This window comes from Canis lupus, chromosome 23 (assembly GCF_003254725.2).
Source record: "Canis lupus dingo isolate Sandy chromosome 23, ASM325472v2, whole genome shotgun sequence".
Taxonomy (NCBI): domain Eukaryota; kingdom Metazoa; phylum Chordata; class Mammalia; order Carnivora; family Canidae; genus Canis; species Canis lupus.
This window is the reverse complement of record NC_064265.1, coordinates 27,471,468-27,495,350: the sequence shown is the minus strand read 5'-3', so window position 1 is coordinate 27,495,350 and position 23,883 is coordinate 27,471,468. Positions and strand designations below refer to the sequence as shown.

General features: G+C 39.3%; 1 protein-coding gene across 1 annotated transcript in view; it reads right to left on the bottom strand.

The window, feature by feature from the left end:
• Positions 1–23,883, bottom strand: part of LOC112661094 (collagen alpha-4(VI) chain-like) — a 127,796-nt gene that overhangs the window by 48,761 nt on the left and 55,152 nt on the right. Inside the window, 8 exon segments of the mRNA XM_035705178.2 lie at positions 1,158–1,193; positions 1,310–1,363; positions 7,191–7,256; positions 7,602–7,664; positions 9,667–9,720; positions 11,606–11,650; positions 13,317–13,343; positions 14,405–14,476. Of these exon segments, the coding sequence (XP_035561071.2) occupies positions 1,158–1,193; positions 1,310–1,363; positions 7,191–7,256; positions 7,602–7,664; positions 9,667–9,720; positions 11,606–11,650; positions 13,317–13,343; positions 14,405–14,476 (417 nt within the window).

Below are 23,883 nucleotides of genomic sequence, written 5' to 3'. Positions count from 1 at the left end.
TAAACTACACGTAGCATCATAAAAGAAATAATTCAAGAGTAGGAAATTCCTTCCATTGCCTACAGCCATTTAATTTCTCCAAAACTTAGCCTATTTCTTTCTGCCTCATGGGGATAAAAACCATAGGATAAAATGATAGTTCAAGACATTATTTATTTCACAAGTATTAAAACCAAATTAATAGCATAAGAAAATATTTAAGAATTTACTTCAAATCCTAAACATTTTGTGAGAAATAATATTTTACTTGGTGGGATTTTTGAGACTTGGAATTTCTCAATATCCATGCTTTTCTAAACTGTTTGGTCTAAAGACTAGAGGTGCTATCTTCTTTTGTACCTAGGAGGTCAAAAGTCATTGCCCAACACACAGACACAGACATACTTGGGGTCAGAGTTAACATAAATCGATCTCTGACTTTTCCTCCATCTCTAAATCAGAAGAATGCTAGAAAAACTACGAGCAGAGCATGACCACACTGTGTTAGAGAAAAGTCTACATAATAAATTTATTTTGTATAACAATTCCCAAGAGCATCCTGATCTTTAGATTTGAATCCCATCTCCACTGATTATTAGCCATCTGACCTCTAACAAGTTTTGCTAAATCTGTATTTTCTTTCTTATCTGTAAAAGGTAATCAATGATGTTCCTAATTCCTAGGGTTGTAGAAAGGTTTGCAGGAGGTGTTAGAAATAAAGGTGTAGGACAGTGACTGGTGCTAGATAATTGCTTAGTAGAATACACTTCCCGCACAGAGATAGCACCCCCTATCCTACCCTCAAATCACATCCTTCCCATTTGGATAAATGGTAAAAGCTTGGTCTTTTTTCTTTGCTTAGGGACTATGAGATCCCCTTGAGCACCAGCAGGAAGTCCCACTTCTTTGAATGGAAAAATCATTATTTCAGAGGTAAAACCATTCATTATGGCATTAGCTTATTTTCAATCTAAATAAAATATTATACTAGGCTGGAGGGGAAGCAGAGAACCACATAAACTTTTTCTTCTTCACGAAAAAGGTCTTGATGAAAACTTCTCAGTGATCCTCCTGTAACCTCAAACAACCCAACCACCACATCCCTTGAGCCCAGAGAGTACTAGTTAAAGTAGCCATATCTGGAGAATGAGAAGCAAGTCTTTCCAGAAATCACTGACCTTTAGCCCTGGCATGCCTCGTCTTCCTCTTGGCCCCTACAAGTAGAAGGGAAGCAGAGACCTTAGAGAAGGAAACAAGCCAATTTCACCCCAGCCTACCTCTCTCCTCCACAAAAGCAGCTGAAATACAACCCATGAGTGGTTGTACTTACCTGAGGACCAACATTTCCAGGTACTCCCTGAGGCCCATCAAAACTAGAACTTCCCTGAAAAGGAAGAAAAGTGTAAAGGGAATATAAGTTTAGATGTCTACACCCTTCTGTACTTACTCTTCACACATGGGCTCTCCAATACAGAAGCCACTAGCCACATGTGGCTATCAATTTCAAATTCATTAAAATTAAATTAAATTAAAAATTCAGCTTCTCGGTTATACTATACACATTTCAAGTGTTCAGTAACAACATGTGACTAGTGGCTACCATATTAGACAACACAGATATAGGATATATAATCTCAGAAAGTTCTATAGGTCAGCACTTCTCTAGAAGCAAATGGATTAATTCTGGTGTTTTAAAATAACCAGGTTGTAGGCATCTTTCACCCAAGATTGTTCTTGTGACAACTCTTTGGGGTTCATCATGCTGGGAAAGTAGTCAGACATATTCCCCAATAGCCTGTGCTTAATACTTGAAAAATATTGGCGCTTTACTTTTTACCCATCATATAGGGTGCAGAGCGGCAGACAGAAACAGAAGGTAGAAGAGTGTGTCTGGCACATTTGCAGTGACCAATATACACAGATGATGGTGGAGGGAGAGGTTATACACAGTTAGGATGAGGAAACCCTTTTAGTGCTCTCACTTCTTTAAGGTCAGAAATGAGAAAATGAGTGGTGTCCAGAGAAAGAACGAGTCCATCTTGCAGGAGAAACGGAAATCACCTTGGATCCCAAGTAGGGATATTTTAGATACTCAGTAAAATCACATGCTAACTCAGTAAGAACACATAAACAGGGAAAGAATGTGAAATGTAGAAATGAAAACATTTGTGCAAAGCTGTTCTTCCAATTGTTATTTATAATACATTAAATTCCAAAACAATATAAATATTCCACAATATGAGAGATATGTTGATTATATGAAATCCACGTTTCTGTATTGACTATGGCTGTTTTTGTGTTGCAAGGACAGATATATTGATTAAATCATGGAGAAATGCTTATTGAAATAGTATGCAGCCATTAAAAATTATGTTTATCAAAAGCTTATGAAGGAGGAAAAATATGTTATAAATTCTTTTCAAGTGTGTTAAATTCTCTGAAAGATTAATTCATCCCAAATATGGAGAAAGACAAAATGATGTTTCCTCATTTATTTATACTGTACTAGGACATTTTTTAATAAGCCCATACGATCCTTTTCTGACTTTCTCAGGGAGAGTAGCTTCACCATCACCAAGTTAGGAAAGTTTCATAAACTGATTTTTTCTTGGCTACTGAAACTATAAATTTTTTCTCTACATTTTACTTTTCTGTATTCCCAAGTATCTACGTGCTGTGTTTTTTTTAAAAAAAAAAAAGACTTATTTATTTGAGAGAAAAAGGGGGCAGAGGGAGAAAGAGAATCCTGAAGCAGACTCCCCAACGAGCATGGAGCCTGACATGGGGCTGGATCCCAGGACCCCGAAATCATGATCTGTGCCAAAATCAAGAATTGGACGCTTAACCGACTGAGCCAGTCAGGTGCCCCAGTAGTGTTACTTTTACAATGGGAATTCTTTTAAAATATGGTAGACTGTATGAAAAAGGAGGTTTTCAGACAAGGCACCCTCATAATTGGTCTATATATAAAAAAAATTCCTTCTTAAAATGTTTATCGTTTTGTTCATTTCAATAAGTAGGCAGTTTTTAGCAGCCAACATAGCAAAGAAATCATCTGGGCAGATGTTGGAATCATTGAGTGTTTAAAGATTGTCAGGAAATAACAATTTTACAGTCTCAGAGTATCATTGCCAGATTCCTTGATCATTACAAAGAAAAGTATGTTTATGATGGATAAATCCAGTGAACTCCATCTTTATCAAGTGACCAAATTAATGTACCTGTAACAAGACAGCAGACAACTGACTGAGAAGGATGCTGTCTTACTTAATCTCCTGCCAAAAATGTTTAACCTGACTCTAGGCATGAGGAAACAATCAGACAAATCCTGAAGGATGTTTAGCAAAATAACTGGTTGGGAATGTCAATGTCACAGAAACAGATAACTGGATAACAGCTGTGACTAAAGGACACTATTGAGTCAAAGCAACTAAATATGCCATATGCTCTTTGACTGGGTCTCAGAACAACAACAATAAAAAATAGCCATGAAGGGCCTCATTGGCATAAATGTGGAAATCTGAATACGAATTGCATATTAGAAAATAATTTTGCTGGGCAGCCCCGGTGGCCCAGCGGTTTAGCGCCACCTTCATCCCGGGGTGTGATCCGGAAGACCCGGGATTAAGTCCCATCAGGCTCCCTGCATGGAGCCTGCTTCTCCCTCTGCCTGTGTCTCTGCCTCTCTCTCTCTCTCGCTCTCTCTCTCTCTCTCTCTCTGTGTGTGTGTGTGTGTCTGTCTGTCTGTCTGTCATGAATGAATAAATAAAATCTTTAAAAAAAAGATTTTTGCACTACATTAATTTTTTTTAGTGTGATCACTATATTACTTCTAGATAAGAGAGTGTACTTGTTCTTGAAAGTTACTTATTGAATATTTGGAAGAGAAATGTCATAAGACCTCCAATTAACCCTCAAATGATTTGGACTCTTGCTAAATACAAATTTTGTAATCTGATCTTTTCACTTAATATTACATCATAAATGTTTTTCTTGTAATGAAATAGTCTTGTAAACTATTTTTCATGACTTAGTAATATTTGATCGGGTGCCATTGTTGATGTAAACAATCCCTTATCATTGGACATTCAAGCAGTGTAGTGATTTAAAATCTAATAATCTAATCTTCATCCTTGGGGCAAATTTTTTTGTGGTCCATAATTAGCTTCTAGGTAAAGTTCTAGAACTGGAAAGACTGGATCAAAGGACACATATACCTTAATCTGTGGCAGACACAATTGGGGGCTACACAACACTCTTGCCTCTTTCTTTCTTGCTAATAAAATCTGTTTCATTTGGGACAACATGCCCAGCTCCACAGGATGAATTATGATGGGTCTAAACCAATCAGTGGAAATCTCACTTCCTCTGTCAGACACTTGCCTTCTCTGGGTCTCTCAAAATGAGTTAAGGGCAGGTAGGGAGCACAGGACCCAGCCAATGAACCAAATGATCCAAAAAGAGAATGTTGCTGGCAGTGCCCTGATGGGAGGAAAGTTCCTTTCTTTCTGGCATTTTATGCAAAAGCAAAGACAAAATACTTGGGCTGCTAAACCCAGGCACCACACTGAACATGGCACCACGGAAGAAAGGGGCTGAGTCCCTGATGACATGCCTAGCTTTTGATGACATCACTGAGCTAGTGTACCAAACCCCGAATTACCTTTCCCCAGATTGTCAAAAATATGTTTATTAGCTTAACACTGCCAGTCAGGCTTTCTGTCACTTGTATGTTAAAAAATACAAACAACAAGTAGCAGTCCCAGCTGATGTGTGTTGCCAATTTGCCTTCAAAAAGGGTTGTATTGGTTTTCCTTCTCCTCAGAAGTGGAAAAGCATGACAGGTTTTCCATCCCTTCCCCAATACTAGCTGTATAATAAAGCTTTTAGGTTTCGTTGAAAAGATTGCTTCATTTAGGGGACTGTCTCCATCTAATTTGCAACACAGAATCTGCTCCTTGGTTCAATTCAGAAAGGAATGCAGGTATCCTTCCTTTTTAAAAAAGTATGTATTCAAACCAACATTAGTACCAGGTTTCACTAACCAAAAGAAATTCAAGGAGGATTTTCACTTTTACGGAAAAGAGTGAAAAGTAAAAGTGCTGAACACAGCACTCAGCATGGGTTTTGCACTGAGCCTTCACAGAGGCAGCATGCACCCCATGAAGCAAGAGGCCCCGCCAAGCTTCTTCCCTGGGGACCACGCTCAGCATCTCAGCATCCAGCCACCATAGCTTTGAACTCTGAGCATCCGTGCATCTCAATTCATGTTGTGCATCCCTTAGCAAGATGTGTCCTAAGGTATAAGGGAAGCCGAAGAGAAGTTATTTTGGGGGTCTGGGAACACTTGAAAACGTTTCCATAGAAATTAATGGTAATTGCTGCTTCTCTGAATACTTGATTTCAGAGAATGGTTTCATAGGAATGCCAAGGAAACCTGTACCGAGGAAAGACTGACCCCTAAAGGTTTATTTTATAATGGCACTTAAGCTAGAATTTCAGCATCCCCAGCATCAGGTTTATGTCATTTGGTGAGAGTGACTTTTATTCCCTAAGTCTAGTCAGAGAATTAGCACCCTTCTTTGAGCTCAGCATGGGAATGGAAACCACGTGAAACACAAGTTCAGTATGACATGGCACCACTTCAGAGGGTCACAATTTTTGTTTGCACACACAATTCGGAGATCTGAAGTTCCAAGTTAACCCTTAGCTATAAAGTCAGCAATGGAGACCTTGGAAAACCAGGAGCAGGAGCTTCTCCCCATGACTGAGGTTCTGTGATGCACAGAGTACTGGAGCGCTTGTCTAGAGGCCTGAGTTCCTTCCCAGCTGTAAAACCATGAGGAAACCATGGAAACAAAGCTCAACTCATACACTTTCCTCCCATGACAACCACTAACTCATGGAAACTTTGAAATGGTTTCTCTAACCTTCCCACCTTGCAGATGAAGAAACCAAAGCCCAAATGAGTTAAGGGGTGCTGCCCTGCTGTTCTCTTAGCTCAACCCCATAACTGATTGAGCGGCTGTTTACAGGCCTTTCTGATCTCAATTCATCCAAGAGAACCTTCTCAATGGAGTTCATCCAAAATAACTGTAATTAACAACAGGATGAGAAATTCTTGCAGTAAGGATGATGGTTTTCTTGCATAGCTACGCAAAAATGATCCTGTTACAAACTGGATTCTGCTCAGGGCCTGGACATATATAAAATGAATGGAACAAGCCACAATCCAGGAAGAGAATTAACATCCTAAATTTTTGTCAAAGGAGGCAAATTGGAGTTCAAAGCAAAAAGAAGTTGCTTTACAGTTGTAAACATTTTGTTGTGCAGACCTTGTCCCTGGAAATTGAGAATGATGAGATATGAGGACTGAGGCACTGGGTTACTTTAGTCATATTTCAGTCATGCATTTTAATCACTAGGACATTTTAAAAAATCTAAATATGACTTCCAACCAGTTAGTGGCATCTGCAAAGTTAACAGATCTTTTACCTTTGGTGATGCCTTCTGTCATGATATTTCCAGTCTTCCAGACTAGACAAGGATCATATCTTTAAAAATGGCTGGTAGTTGGGGCACCTGGGTGGCTCAGTGGTTGAATGTCTGCCTTAGACTCAGGGCATGAACTTGGGGTCCTGGAATTGAGTCCCGCATCAGGGTCTCCGTGGGGAGCCTGCTTCTCCCTCTGCCTATGTCTCTGCCTGTGTGTGTGTGTGTGTGTGTGTGTGTGTGTGTATGATGAATAAATAAATAAATCTTTTAAAAAATGGCTAGTACTAAATTCACATCAATCAACATTGGCTGTGGTAGAAAGCAAGTCAGTGGTGCAATGGCCTGATCAGCTTTTAAATCAAGACATCATTATGAAATTGGAGAATTTTTAAACTGAAAAGATTTTAGCATCACTGAGCCTGATGCTTTCATTTTGAAGATGAAGAAACCAAGGACAAAAGAGATAAAGTAATGCATATTCCTAGTGTGGGAAATGAGTTTTTTTCCAGAAGAAATAGAAACCACGAGACAAGGATTTGAGGATAGGATATAAGTAGAGATTAGCATTCAGAGGTCTTGTCTCCATGGGCAGTGGAGTCCCACAGCTTTACTCTCTGGTTTTCTATTTGATGCAACCAAAATGCTCAAGCCTTCTTCACTAGCTAACATCTTTCCCAAATGTATCAGCATCCCCAAATGAACAGAGATCATCTTACCTGGTGTCCACGCCTTCCTTTTTCTCCCTTAGGGCCTTGAATGTAACTATCTGCTCCAGGATTCCCCTGAGAAAAGAAAAGTTTGCTTACCTCAAGTAGATGGGAAAGATGGGAAGAGAAATTACAGGAAGTATTTAAAAAAAAAAAAGGCACCAACCAAGGAGGACCTTTTCTAATTGTCTGGGCCTGCTCAGAAATCCTAAATACCCAATGCAATTAAAGTAGCAAACTCTTTAAGAACCCAAATGTTCTATAAAATGGGTTTTCTCACAAATCTCTTATTTATTGCAAGGCTAAGATAGGTGGAACAGATACCTCATTAATGAATAATTAACTGCCATCCTTGTGTCAAAGCAAACTGTTTATAAGTCCCTGGGTTAAAGCAGCTGAAATCCTTCAACCAGCACTCACAGGGTCTCCCCTTAACCCAGGCTCTCCGCGCTCTCCAGGCCATCCAGGTGGTCCCGGCAAGCCCTTAAATCACAGGGAAAAAAAAGTGTCACTTTAAAAGATCATCTATTGCCTAAAGGAAAGAAAACATTAAGAGGCAAAATGAGAATCACATTAGAAGAGCAATTTAGTACTTGAACTTTAAGGCATTTGCTGCCAAATAGGTGAGGCTGAGATGCAGAAAAGAGCATATTGGGAATCTGTGATATATGTGGCCTTTTGTGTGCATTACCTCACTGAACCCTCATAACTCAGGAATTACATATTGCATGCAAGAAACCTAAGGCTCAGGGAAGTTGGACCCAGTTCTCCCTGCCACCAAATCCCTGATCTTTCTACTTTTCCCTGATACTCCTACACAGAAATACACATCAGAAGAAGGCTTTCCCTACCACAGACATGGGCAGCCCTGGTACAGCAAGATCTCATGAAAAAGAGCAAAAGAGAGAAAAATACTTCTGGAGTTCCTACTATAGAAAGAGAACCAGCAAGGTGATGCAACTTGCCATAAGACTATGGCATGATTAGCAAATTGCCTCTTTTAAAACCTGCTGTTAATGGTACCCCCTCTGTGAAGTAGTTCCTACAGAACCATAGAGTTGGAGAAAGCCCCTACCCCAGAAACCTTCCTCAAATTGTATTATTTGCCTGTTTCTAAAGGGTATATGCCACACTCCGAGCATGATGAAGTGGGACCCATCTCTGGGATCTGGTTCTCAGATACACAGGGAATGGAATGTTCTCTAGGCTCAAAAAAAAAAAAAAAAAAAAAGCCACTTTTTATTGTTACTGATAACTCCTGCTTAACCTCTTTCCTGGCCTGATATAATGATAAAAGGTAAGTTAGTTAATTCTAAATTCCAACTCGCTATCCAATTTATTACCAGGCAAATTTCTTATTGGGCCATTAAGGAGATTAAATGGAATACAGAGGCTAGCATTTGGTTCTTATTATGACATGCCCAACTTCTAAGTGTTTTACTACATAGATTCTACAGGTAGGAAGTCCTTAACATGTGTTTATTGAATTTAACTAAACTTGATGGAAACAGGTCTCTCTAGTCTTAAAAAAAGTGTGGTGTTCCTCCACCTTCTCCAAATCTAGTCCCCAAATTGCAGCTTATCAATTAAACCTCCCTTAATAAATAATCATTTCTTATGACTCTTTGTTTTATCTGATCAGGAAACCAATCCACATATTGAGGTAAAAGCTTTGCTCTAATTCCATAAGGGGCAAAAAAAAAAAAAAACATAACCCAACCCTTTATCTAATCCAATCAAGAGAAACTGATGATAATGGTTCTGAGATGGATCCTTCTGCCTGGATTCCATACTTACTTAGTAATGTCTGCCATGGGCATGGGAAAGGAGAGCTGTAGTACATACACCATACACCTTCCTTCCCTTACATAGAAATATAATTACCAGCACAAGGCAATAAATAATCCCTGTCAAGCAGGTAGTGCAAATAATGTATGTGGGAAGGATATAGAGAAGGGAGAGAGCACTACAGACTCATATCATCAAGGAGGGCATCCTGAGGAGGAAAGAGTGAAGCTGGAAATTGGGCAGAAGGTGATGGAGGCAGGGAAAAGCTGCTCAAGGATGGGGTACCTAGCACAAGCTAAGACACAGAGAGGGGCATGCACAAGGAATCCTCAAGGCACAATGAGTAGTACAGTCTGACTGAGAAACACAGTTCTGGACTGAGAATAATGAAGGATGTGGCTGAGAGACCTATGGTATTAGAATGAATCATTGGTGACAGGGAGCCTTGCAAAGCCCATGAGGTAGGGCGTGGCGATTATAGCTCCAAAGGCTAAGGAAGCCAGTTTACATCATTCATTTCACTAGCTACACAGAAGGGTCTTAACTAAAAAGATTGCAAATAGCTAATATTTATTGCCCTTTAACTCCCAATCTAGAACTTAAACCACCAGAGGATTCTTTCCCAGAACTTAAAAATAGACTGTCAAGGTCAGTTTATCCAATAGGAATATGAGAGAAAAATATCCTCACACTTTACCCGATTTCCCCTATTTCCTTTTTCTCCAGGTGACCCTGGGGCTCCACGATTACCCTAGAAAAAGAAAAATAAATATTCAAAGAAGCTTTGTGTATCAAGTCACACCAGAAACTTTTTTCACATAGTTTCACACTCCAGCCAAGAGCTTTACTATTCGACTTGTATGTGACAGATTAGATGCCTGAACAGTCTTTTTTGACAAACAATATAAAATTCCAGATAACAAAGTTTAAAATACTCCATAAATGTTCATGAGCTGATAAAGAACAAGAGAAATCCTTAGAGCTCAGAGTAAAGAGAAAGTAGAAATCCAGAGAAGTAATAGCCATTGGCTCTCCTCAGGACTTCTGATCACTCTGTGACTGCAGTGTGAAAATCCAAAAGCTCATCACTTATTTTAAAGGGATCTCAGGACGAAGTGCCACCAAGTATGTGACATAGGCAAATAATCTCAATGCAGGCATTAGTGACTTCTCACAGATGAAATTTATTTAAAAATGAGTTTAAGTTAAAAGTCACCACTATGTGAGGGAGATGCCATGAAGGAAAAGCCAGTAGGAATAACAGGCAACAAAATCAGACTTGTATTGCCTACAACTATTGGAATTATCATATGCAGAATATAAAATAAGTATATTTCATATACTTAAATAGGTTAAAAAATGAGTAAAATAATAAGCAACTGTCAAAAAAGAGACCAAGCAGAATTGAGAAAGAATCAAATAGAACTTCTTAAAGTGAAAATCAGAATAATCAAAATGAAAAATTGACAGGTTAAATGGTATATTAAACAAAAGTGACATAAGGATTAGTGAACTTGAAACTGAAGGAAGTACTCCAAATGCAGCAGAGAAAGACAAACAAAAATATGAAAGAGAAGTTAAAAGACATTGAGGATAGCATAAGGTCTCATAAATTTCTAATTAGACTTCCATAAAGAGATATTAAAGAAAATAGGAAGGATAAACATTTCAAAACGAGAATTAGCTAAGGAGTTTCCAAAACTGACAGAAGGCACAAATGCTCAAATTCAAAAGCCTAACAAGCCCCAAGCAGGATAAATAAAAAGAAACCCACCCCTGGACACATCATATTGAAACTGCAGAACACTAGAAAGAAATGGAAACTTTTAAAGCATCATATATTTTGTTAAGATTGCTGACAAAGTAACAACAATGAGTTTGATGGATAACTTCTTAGCAGCAATAATGAGAGGCAGAAGATAACTGAAGCCAGAAGACTACAAAATTCCATTTTTAAGTGCTGAAAGAAAATCATTATTTCCCTGAGAACTATTTTTCAAGAAAAAATGGTAAAATAGATTTTCAGAGAAACAAAAACCAAGGGTGTTTATAACCTTCATTAAAGTAAATTCTAAAAGTTGTACCTGAGGCAAAAGAAACAGGATCTTTCAGGTTCTTTTGAAGGCATCAACAAATATGAGGGTAAAGCTGGATAAGCAATGACTAAGTAAAATGGTAACTGTAACAGTATCTTATTGATAGCAAAAACATATGGGAATAAAACACTGAACAATAACATGTGATTATGGGAGGTTGTCGATTGGAGCTAAGTTTCTAGGGTCCTCAGGATGCCTGGGTGGCTCAGTGGTTGAGCATCTGCCTTTGGCCCAGGGTATAATCCTGGAGTCTCGGGATCAAGTCCCACATCAGGCTCCCTGCATAGAGCCTGCTTCTCTCTCTGCCTATGTCTCTGGCTCTCTCTCTTCATGTCTCTCATGAATAAACAAATAAAATCTTTAAAAAAAAAATAAGTTTCTAGGGTCCTTATATTCTGAGGGTAAGGGTAAATAACAGATTAACTTTAGATACTGTTGAGTACGCATGCTAACATTTCTAGACCATATCATGGAAAGTATAGAGAGCATAAATGCCAAGCTTGTAGAGGGAGAAACATAGAAAGGAGAAACTTTCTATACCTGTTCCCCAACCAAGCCATCAACACCTTCATCACCAGGGCTTCCCTGTGGAGCAAAGGAGGATGAAACCATTAGAGAAAAGAGGACCAGGTATACGTGCTTATTGCTTTGATATTAATTTCCTTGCTAATATTTGCCTTAGTTGGAAGAAAAATCTAGACCTTCTGAAATGACATTTATATACTGCATTCATATGTTAAGAAACAATGATCATTTTCATTCCCAAAATAGTCACTAGCATTTTACACTGTTTTTTCCTGACAGTTTTAGGCTCCAAAGAAAAGAAAAAAGAAATTCAAATTTCAAATAGATAGACTTCTTTTTCAACTTTTGCACTGGGAACAGGTTGTAGCTCTTCCACAAGACTGAATGAGACATTTCCCACTGATTGTCTGTATGCTATAGATGGTCCTTTTGTCATTGGCTTTTTTAATTTAATTTTAAATTAATTTTTTAAATTTGTCATTGGCAAATATGTCTGAATTAATTTGCATAATGGAAACTCAGAAGATCTCAGATTAAGGAGGACTTACATGGGAGTGTATCCACATGTATGTACTTGGGGAGAGTTAATGATAAGAAAACTTAACAGAAAACCTGAAGCTAACTGGATAAGAGTAAAAACTGGCAGCTGCAGAGTGACATCTCATCAACTATTCCATCCTTTTCAACTCATGGGCCCTTCATTTTGCCAACTATCTCAGAATGACAGTTAACATTTATTATAGGGGTGCCTGGGTGCTCAGTTGGTTAAGGGTCTGCCTTCAGCTCAGGTCATGATCCCCCGCCCAGGGTCCTACCCCATGTCGAGCTCCCTGATCAGTTGGGAGTCTGCTTCTCCCTCTGCCTCTCCCCCTGCTCATCCTCCCCGCCCCCCTCTCTCTCCTTCTTGCTCTCTCTCAAATAAATAAAAATAAAAACCTTTTTAAAAATCATATTTATTATAAAACATCTTTTGAAGGAGAAAAAAAAGTCCAGAGTTTCTCAAGCCAAATAAAATGCATATTACATGTGTGGTATAGTTGATTTACTCCTACTATCTGTACAAGGAAATCAAGTTTCAGGCACTTTTTTTAACCCAAAGGACAGCTGAGTTAGTGCATGAAAATAAGCACACCAAACTCCTGGACTAAAATTATGTGATATATTTACCACAGGCCAATATATATAAGGGTGAATCAGTGGTACCAGGAGACATGAGTAAAGAAGCTCTATCAGCCCTTGTCTGTCTTGTTCATCACTTTGTAGCCACTCCCATGGATAATGTGGGGAACAGAGTGGGTGCCTATGAAAATATTTTTTGAGTGCATGAATGAGCGAATGGGTACTTTGCTTCTGGATCCAAATGTAGAGTCATTCCCTTATTGTGCCAGCTGCTTTCATACCTTCTCCCAGCATCCATCTCCCAGTTGATACTCACCTTGACCAGACCCTCCCTACTATACCTTGGATCCAGGATCAACTCTTTCAGAGCCTCATGTGATAAATATGGTGGTTAAGTTATTACAGATAATTGTAAATTTTCATATATATCCCTGCTTTTAACCATTCATTAGCATGGCAGTTTGGCTAGTAATATCATCTGACAAAAAGTTTTTGTCAAAAAGTTTTAAGTCTCACTTCGCTGAAGCAAAGGAAAAGCAAGTGGACTCAGTACTATTCCCAAAAGAAATTGCTCTCCAGTTTAAGAGGAGGAAGGAAGGTCACCTACCTTCTCTCCTGAAAATCCTCTAGTTCCCTAAAGATAGGAAGAAATAAGAAGAATTGAGTTTGAATCAGATTTTTAAAACTATGTTTCACTTAGGACATGATATATTCCTGAATTTCAAGAAAATGCAGTTAGGAGACCAAAATGAAGATTTCTTCTCCAGTGACTATAATGGACATCACAGCACTCTGATTACTACCACTCCCTTTTGCCTGTGACTTGAAGAAATTCATATCAGTAATTCCTCACATAGTAGGAGCAAGCAGGAAGTGGCAATGACCTGCCACTTATTAAGAGAATAATCATATTTTTTTCCAAAAAAAGTGAGAATACAGTGTTTAAGCAGCATGAGAAGGCTTTCAGGAACAATAGGACAAATTAACTGAAAAAGTGACTTGTTAGAATGTACAGTATATGATCACTACAGTCAGAAAAACTCTCTATAGGGGTCGGAAGTTGTAGAGAAAATCTTCTGGCTTTATTAAAGGAGATTCTTTAATCCTGGAATGTTAAGAGGCACTTATGGAAGCCACTGAAAAAGGGGCCCCACCCATTATTTCTTTAGACTTTAAAATTTCAGTATTCTCAAATCTCCTTCCAACTGCCAGCACTAGGACTTTGCCAGAGGGCTTTTTCTGGTACTAGAGCCTGTCCATATGCAATGCAGGTCAGAAGTGCTGGAGAATCAATATCTACTGGGAGCAGCTTGCAAATAATGCCTGATAGGATGTGGTGTATAAATATCCCAGCTCTCTCCCTCCTTGGGTGGGACAACATTGGGGTACATGTTCAACACTGGCTCATACAGTTCCTCAGCGGGATTAGGCTCCATCTACCCACAGTAGTAATCTAATTGATATCACAACCTTTATAGGCCACCTTCCTTCCTTAACTTATCTCTCATCTTGCTAATATTTACTGAGATCCCCTCCAATAAGTATTTGCATTGATTCCTTTTCTCGGGCTCTATTTCTGGGAACCCCTCAGTCTGGGAAAGAGCTAAGACACTATGTTGAAGTCAGATTTTCCTCAAACTCAAGGAACAAAACAGGGACAGGGAAAGAACTCCACAGCTGGAGGTCTACACTCACCTTAGGTCCTCTCACACCTGGGCATCCTTCCTCACCTTGGGGTCCAGGAAGGCCTTGGGGGCCTCTTTCTCCCTATGGAATAAAGACACACATGGAAACGGTCAAGCAACTATCTCCATCATCACCCAACCGATTCAAACCAGCAATAATGAATGACTAAAATATGACATTGTCCTTACAATTACTTCTATAACCTCAAAGACCTGATAAGATCACCTACAAGATGATCAGAATGTTCATCCGTCAACTGCCCATAGTGACATCCCCAAATCATACAAATCCGAATTATCTATATTTTTTATCAATTCATTCAAGCCACATGAGCAAAACTTCACTATTCAAACAAAACGGAAGATCTGTCTGAACATTTCCTTCTGGCAGCTAGAATTGGACAAGATTTCCTTGTGGTTCTGCAAAGAATCAGCCATTATTTAGCTCTTTCTCTTCTAGGTGAAATCCTGCCCATTCCTAAGGTATAGATCATATGTTACCTCTTCTTCTGAGAAGATTTTTCTGTTATGTTGTGTGCTATTACCTGTTTCTGTGTCATATTGTTTCCTGCTATTTTGAGAGCTTTTAGGAGACAAGGACAATGTTTCATTTATCTCTGGGTTTCCAGCCTTAAGTACAGTATCTGGCACATAGTAGATACCCAATAAGGATTTGCAGAATGATTTCCTAAATTATATTAGTGAATATAACCTTTTGATCTAGGTATTAGATAGGGAAGGGAATGGTAAATATCATGCCTTTGCCAAATTGATTAAATATAAATTAGAAATTACTGTATATCCCATGAGCTTTCATCAAGAGGGTTTATAAATGTAATCTCCCTTTGATTTAATGAGGTTGAATGACTTAACTACATAAGCTTGCCTGGGACAGTAAAAGAGAATGTTGTAAAGCAAGAAGCACTTTGAATCAAAAATGAAAGGACCCAGGTTCAAGTCTTAGTTCTGCCTCCAACTTGCCTTGTGAACTTGGATAAGCACATGACTCTATGAACTACAATTTCCTCCATTTATAAAATGTGGATCTTGGTAATATTGATGCTAACCATTCAATACAAATGCATGAGAATCTGTACTGAAAGTACTTCATGAGCGCCTGAGTGGCGCAATCAGTTAAGTGTCTGACTCTTGGTTTTGGCTCAGGTCACGATCTCAGGGTCCTGTGTCAGGCTCTGTGCTCAGTGTGGGAATCTGCTTAGAATTCTTTCCTTCTTCCTCTGCCCTTCCCCTACTTATGCGCACATATTTCTCTCTCCCTCTCTCTCTCAAATAAATTCTTTAAAAAAGAAAGAAAGGAAGTACTTCCTTTCTTCCCTACTTGTAGGTGATCTACAAGTCATACAGATTGAACAAATGAGGTGCTTTATACTTAAACAGCCAGAGATAATGAGAAAAGCACAGGTTCTGGCATCAAACTGATAGGGGTTTGGGCACATCTCCAACCTTCTGTCTTTGACCTTATAAGACCTCTGAGTTTTAAATTCCACATTTATAAAGTGAAAGTATTAGCACATATCAGTATGACTGTCATGAAGATGAAATGTCATAATGTGTACAGAATGCTGAATGCAAAGCCTCATACAGCAGATGCCAAGTAAATGTCTATTTTCCCCCCTTCTTTCTTGTCTATCTGCATTTTTAAGTCCAATGTGTGGTGTTTGAGTTTCATCTGAAATTTTAATTTTAATATATCTCCTTACCATATTGTACTATACAGTGTTATCAATCATGAATAATTGTTGCCTTCATTAGGAAGTAGTTGCTATATACAAAATAAATGTCCCTAACAAAGGTACACAAAGGGAAAATTCTTAGTTTATTTTTAATCAAACAAAATACTCTTAGGATGGTTATTATCAAAAACAAAAAGAAAAAGAAACAAGTGTTGATGAGGATGTGAAGAAATTGGAATCTTTATGCTCTTTTGGTGAGAATGTCAGAGTTCAGCTGATTTGGAAAACATATTGTAGTTCCCCCCGCCCCCCCCCCAAAAAAAAAACTAAAAATAGAATTACCATATAACCTATCAATTCCACTTCTGGGCATATACCTCAAAGAATTGGAAACTGAGTCTTGAAGAGACATTTCCATACACATATTCATGGCAGCATTATTCACGACAGCCATAAGGTGGAGGCACCCAGGTGTCCATTAACAGATAAATTGATAAAGAAAAAGTGTCCTATACTTACAATAGAATACTATTCAGCCTCAAAAAGGAAGGAGATTCTGATATGCTACAATATGGATGAATCTTAAGGATACTATGCTAAATGAAATAAGCTAAAAATACAAATACTGCATGATCCTACTTAATAAGGACCTAGAGTAGTCAAATTCATAGAGACAGGAAGTAGAATGGTGGTTGGCAGAGGCTGGGGTGAGGGGGTCATTGGGAGTTAGTATTTAATGGAGATGGGGGTTCCAATTTTGCATGACAAAAAGCATTCTGGAGATGGACGGTGGTGGTGGTTGCACAGCAATAGGAGTGTACTTAACACCACTGATGTATATACTCTTGAAAAGGTTAAGATGGTAAATTTTGTTTTATATGTATTTTGCCACAACTAAAAATTTAAAAGAAAATTGTGAAGAAAAAGAAAAAAAAACTCACTCTTATGACTTCTATTCCCAGTTTCTACAGTTTCAGTTGCTATACATACATAGTATGAGTTTTCCCAAAATTACTCCTTGGAAAAAAGGTTATTCTTAAACTTGAGTTTTCACAAAGATTCTCATATTTCAGAGTACTCTCTCCATTGCTTAACTTTGAACAGCATAGTGTTGACACTCAGTGAATGTTAATATGAGATTATTTATGGATCCTTACGGATGTCACTGACCAGATCAGTTAAAAAAGAAAAAAAAAAAAAAAAGGAGGTAAAGGAATCTAACAGAGGTAATTTATTTGTCATATTTGACAGTGAGACCTTGCAATTTCAAATGTTAGATGCTATGCAAATAAGATTTTTAAAAATCACTTTTAAAAGTAATAGAATTCATGAATACACTGTAAAGACCATAAAAAATATTCTCACAAGAAAAATGAGGTAATGAGTTTTTGAAGCTAAAGATTAATTTTTAATGACAGACTTAAAAAGTGGTTTATCTTAGAGATGCCTGGGTGGCTCTATTAGTTAAGCATCTGACTCTTGATTTCGGCTCAGGTCATGATCTCGGGGTTCTGAGCTGAGCGTGGAGCCTGCTTAAGATTCTCTCTCTCCCTCTTCCTTTACCCTTCCTCCTGCTCTCTCTCTCTCTCTCTCTTGCTCTCTCTCTCTCTCTCTCACACATCCACAGAAGTGGCTTATCTTAAACAACTTAGACAGAAGTAAACACAATATATTCTATAAAACCAGGTAAGGTGTCTCCAAAACAGAGGCTCCAGTAATGCTGGGAAAACTGATATAGAAATTCCATGGGAAGAATTTTTAATAAAATTATTTGATATTATATGAGAAGAGAAAAAAGAATTTCTTGGTATATAATTTTACATAATGAAAGACTCTAAAATATTTGTGTGTAACTAAATTAAGTAGTATAAGTAGACAACCCTCAAAGTTTATATATTCTAATCGGGGAAAAACATTTTTTAAGATGTTCTCATGAGAAAACGGAAATCATCTTATAATTGGTTTATATGTCAATTGTTTTTGAAGATGCAATTTGGGCTTACTGTGTTTTTTATTCATATACTAAGCTCCATCCATTTAAAAATTGGTCTCCCATTTGTCCACAGTAGTGGCTTAAAGCTATCAATTATAGCCATGATTTATGGAAAGAATAACATGCTCAAAAGTTGTTCAAGGGGGGGGAGGAGCAAGATGGCGGAAGAGTAGGGTCTCCAAATCACCTGTCTCCACCAAACTACCTAGAAAACCTTCAAATTATCCTGAAAATCTATGAATTCGGCCTGAGATTTAAAGAGAGACCAGCTGGAATGCTACAGTGAGAAGAATTCGCGCTTCTATCAAGGTAGGAAGACGGGGAAAAAGAAATAAAGAAACAAAGGCCTCCGAGGGGGAGGGGCCCAGGAGGAGCCGGGCTGAGGCCGGGGCGAGTGTCCCCAGGACAGGAGAGCCCCGTCCCGGAGGAGCAGGAGCTGCACCGACCTTCCCGGGGGAAAGGGGCTCGCAGGGAGTTGGAGCAGGACCCAGAAGGGAGGGGATGCCCTCGGGCTCCCCGGGACAGTAACAGCAACTGCGCGCCCAGGAGAGTGCGCCGAGCTCCCTAAGGGCTGCAGCGCGCACGGCGGGACCCGGCGGGACCCGGAGCAGCTGAAGGGGCTCGGGCGGCGGCTCCGCGGAGGGGGCTGCGCGGCCCGGGAGCGTGAATCCACCAGCGCAGGCTCCGGAGCACAGGGCGCCGGGACACAGCCCAGGATCCGGCCTCCCCCGGGACAGGCAGAGACTGGGAGGGCCCAGGACAGCAAGGACGCTCCTGCCCCAGCTGAGCAGATCAGCGGCCCCGCCCCGGAGCCTCCAGGCCCTGCAGACGGAGAGCTGCGGAACTACTGCGGGGGCTGAATCCAGGTTTCCAGAGCTGCCCCGCCACTAGGGCTGTTCCTCCTGCGGCCTCACGGGGTAAACAACCCCCACTGAGCCCTGCACCAGGCAGGGGCAGAGCAGCTCCCCCAAGTGCTAACACCTGAAAATCAGCACAACAGGCCCCTCCCCCAGAACACCAGCTAGACTGACTGACAACTTCCAGGAGAAGCCAAGGGACTTAAAGAACACAGAATCAGAAGATACTCCCCGGTGGTTCTTTTTTTGTTTGTTTTTGTTTTTGTTTTTGTTGTTTTTGTTTTTGTTTTTGTTTTATTTTGCTTTTTGATTTGTATCCTTCCCCCACCCCCTTTTTTTCTCCTTTCTTTTTCTCTTTTTCTTCCCTTTTTTTTTTCGTTTTTTTTTTTCTTTTTCTTCCCTTTTTTTTCTCTTTCTCTTTTCTTTCCTTCTTTCTCTCCTCTCTTTTTCTCTTTTTCCCAATACAACTTGCTTTTGGCCACTCTGCACTGAGCAAAATGACTAGAAGGAAAACCTCACCTCAAAAGAAAGAATCAGAAACAGTCCTCTCTCCCACAGAGTTACAAAATCTGGATTACAATTCAATGTCAGAAAGCCAATTCAGAAGCACTATTATACAGCTACTGGTGGCTCTAGAAAAAAGTATAAAGGACTCAAGAGACTTCATGACAGCAGAATTTAGAGCTAATCAGGCAGAAATTAAAAATCAATTGAATGAGATGCAATCCAAACTAGAAGTCCTAACGACGAGGGTTAACGAGGTGGAAGAACGAGTGAGTGACCTAGAAGACAAGTTGATAGCAAAGAGGGAAACTGAGGAAAAAAGAGACAAACAATTAAAAGACCATGAAGATAGATTAAGGGAAATAAACGACAGCCTGAGAAAGAAAAACCTACGTTTAATTGGGGTTCCCGAGGGCGCCGAAAGGGACAGAGGGCCAGAATATGTATTTGAACAAATTCTAGCTGAAAACTTTCCTAATCTGGGAAGGGAAACAGGCATTCAGATCCAGGAAATAGAGAGATCCCCCCCTAAAATCAATAAAAACCGTTCAACACCTCGACATTTAATTGTGAAGCTTGCAAATTCCAAAGATAAAGAGAAGATCCTTAAAGCAGCAAGAGACAAGAAATCCCTGACTTTTATGGGGAGGAGTATTAGGGTAACAGCAGACCTCTCCACAGAGACCTGGCAGGCCAGAAAGGGCTGGCAGGATATATTCAGGGTCCTAAATGAGAAGAACATGCAACCAAGAATACTTTATCCAGCAAGGCTCTCATTCAAAATGGAAGGAGAGATAAAGAGCTTCCAAGACAGGCAGCAACTAAAAGAATATGTGACCTCCAAACCAGCTCTGCAAGAAATTTTAAGGGGGCCTCTTAAAATTCCCCTTTAAGAAGAAGTTCAGTGGAACAGTCCACAAATACAAAGACTGAATAGATATCATGATGACACTAAACTCATATCTCTCAATAGTAACTCTGAATGTGAACGGGCTTAATGACCCCATCAAAAGGCGCAGGGTTTCAGACTGGATAAAAAAGCAGGACCCATCTATTTGCTGTCTACAAGAGACTCATTTTAGACAGAAGGACACCTACAGCCTGAAAATAAAAGGTTGGAGAACCATTTACCATTCGAATGGTCCTCAAAAGAAAGCAGGGGTAGCCATCCTTATATCAGATAAACTAAAATTTACCCCAAAGACTGTAGTGAGAGATGAAGAGGGACACTATATCATACTTAAAGGATCTATTCAACAAGAGGACTTAACAATCCTCAATATATATGCTCCGAATGTGGGAGCTGCCAAATATATAAATCAATTATTAACCAAAGTGAAGAAATACTTAGATAATAATACACTTATACTTGGTGACTTCAATCTAGCTCTTTCTATACTCGATAGGTCTTCTAAGCAAAACATCTCCAAAAAAACGAAAGCTTTAAATGATACACTGGACCAGATGGATTTCACAGATATCTACAGAACTTTACATCCAAATTCAACTGAATACACATTCTTCTCAAGCGCACATGGAACTTTCTCCAGAATAGACCACATATTGGGTCACAAATCGGGTCTGAACCGATACCAAAAGATTGGGATTGTCCCCTGCATATTCTCGGACCATAATGCCTTGAAATTAGAACTAAATCACAACAAGAAGTTTGGAAGGACCTCAAACACATGGAGGTTAAGGACCATCCTGCTAAAAGATAAAAGGGTCAACCAAGAAATTAAGGAAGAATTAAAAAGATTCATGGAAACTAATGAGAATGAAGATACAACCGTTCAAAATCTTTGGGATGCAGCAAAAGCAGTCCTAAGGGGGAAATACATAGCAATACAAGCATCCATTCAAAAACTGGAAAGCACTCAAATACAAAAGCTAACCTTACACATAAAGGAGCTAGAGAAAAAACAGCAAATAGATCCTACACCCAAGAGAAGAAGGGAGTTAATAAAGATTCGAGCAGAACTCAACGAAATCGAGACCAGAAGAACTGTGGAACAGATCAACAGAACCAGGAGTTGGTTCTTTGAAAGAATTAATAAGATAGATAAACCATTAGCCAGCCTTATTAAAAAGAAGAGAGAGAAGACTCAAATTAATAAAATCATGAATGAGAAAGGAGAGATCACTACCAACACCAAGGAAATACAAACGATTTTAAAAACATATTATGAACAGCTATACGCCAATAAATTAGGCAATCTAGAAGAAATGGACGCATTCCTGGAAAGCCACAAACTACCAAAACTGGAACAGGAAGAAATAGAAAACCTGAACAGGCCAATAACCAGGGAGGAAATTGAAGCAGTCATCAAAAACCTCCCAAGACACAAGAGTCCAGGGCCAGATGGCTTCCCAGGAGAATTTTATCAAACGTTTAAAGAAGAAATCATACCTATTCTCCTAAAGCTGTTTGGAAAGATAGAAAGAGATGGAGTACTTCCAAATTCGTTCTATGAAGCCAGCATCACCTTAATTCCAAAGCCAGACAAAGACCCCGCCAAAAAGGAGAATTACAGACCAATATCCCTGATGAACATGGATGCAAAAATTCTCAACAAGATACTGGCCAATAGGATCCAACAGTACATTAAGAAAATTATTCACCATGACCAAGTAGGATTTATCCCTGGGACACAAGGCTGGTTCAACACCCGTAAAACAATCAATGTGATTCATCATATCAGCAAGAGAAAAACCAAGAACCATATGATCCTCTCATTAGATGCAGAGAAAGCATTTGACAAAATACAGCATCCATTCCTGATCAAAACTCTTCAGAGTGTAGGGATAGAGGGAACATTCCTCGACATCTTAAAAGCCATCTATGAAAAGCCCACAGCAAATATCATTCTCAATGGGGAAGCACTGGGAGCCTTTCCCCTAAGATCAGGAACAAGACAGGGATGTCCACTCTCACCACTGCTATTCAACATAGTACTGGAAGTCCTAGCCTCAGCAATCAGACAACAAAAAGACATTAAAGGCATTCAAATTGGCAAAGAAGAAGTCAAACTCTCCCTCTTCGCCGATGACATGATACTCTACATAGAAAACCCAAAAGTCTCCACCCCAAGATTGCTAGAACTCATACAGCAATTCGGTAGCGTGGCAGGATACAAAATCAATGCCCAGAAGTCAGTGGCATTTCTATACACTAACAATGAGACTGAAGAAAGAGAAATTAAGGAGTCAATCCCATTTACAATTGCACCCAAAAGCATAAGATACCTAGGAATAAACCTAACCAAAGATGTAAAGGATCTATACCCTCAAAACTATAGAACACTTCTGAAAGAAATTGAGGAAGACACAAAGAGATGGAAAAATATTCCATGCTCATGGATTGGCAGAATTAATATTGTGAAAATGTCAATGTTACCCAGGGCAATATACACGTTTAATGCAATCCCTATCAAAATACCATGGACTTTCTTCAGAGAGTTAGAACAAATTATTTTAAGATTTGTGTGGAATCAGAAAAGACCCCGAATAGCCAGGGGAATTTTAAAAAAGAAAACCATAGCTGGGGGCATCACAATGCCAGATTTCAGGTTGTATTACAAAGCTGTGGTCATCAAGACAGTGTGGTACTGGCACAAAAACAGACACATAGATCAGTGGAACAGAATAGAGAATCCAGAAGTGGACCCTGAACTTTATGGGCAACTAATATTCGATAAAGGAGGAAAGACTATCCATTGGAAGAAAGACAGTCTCTTCAATAAATGGTGCTGGGAAAATTGGACATCCACATGCAGAAGAATGAAACTAGACCACTCTCTTTCACCATACACAAAGATAAACTCAAAATGGATGAAAGATCTAAATGTGAGACAAGATTCCATCAAAATCCTAGAGAAGAACACAGGCAACACCCTTTTTGAACTCGGCCATAGTAACTTCTTGCAAGATACATCCACGAAGGCAAAAGAAACAAAAGCAAAAATGAACTATTGGGACTTCATCAAGATAAGAAGCTTTTGCACAGCAAAGGATACAGTCAACAAAACTCAAAGACAACCTACAGAATGGGAGAAGATATTTGCAAATGACATATCAGATAAAGGGCTAGTTTCCAAGATCTATAAAGAACTTATTAAACTCAACACCAAAGAAACAAACAATCCAATCATGAAATGGGCAAAAGACATGAACAGAAATCTCACAGAGGAAGACATAGACATGGCCAACATGCATATGAGAAAATGCTCTGCATCACTTGCCATAAGGGAAATACAAATCAAAACTACAATGAGATACCACCTCACACCAGTGAGAATGGGGAAAATTAACAAGGCAGGAAACAACAAATGTTGGAGAGGATGCGGAGAAAAGGGAACCCTCTTACACTGTTGGTGGGAATGTGAACTGGTGCAGCCACTCTGGAAAACTGTGTGGAGGTTCCTCAAACAGTTAAAAATAT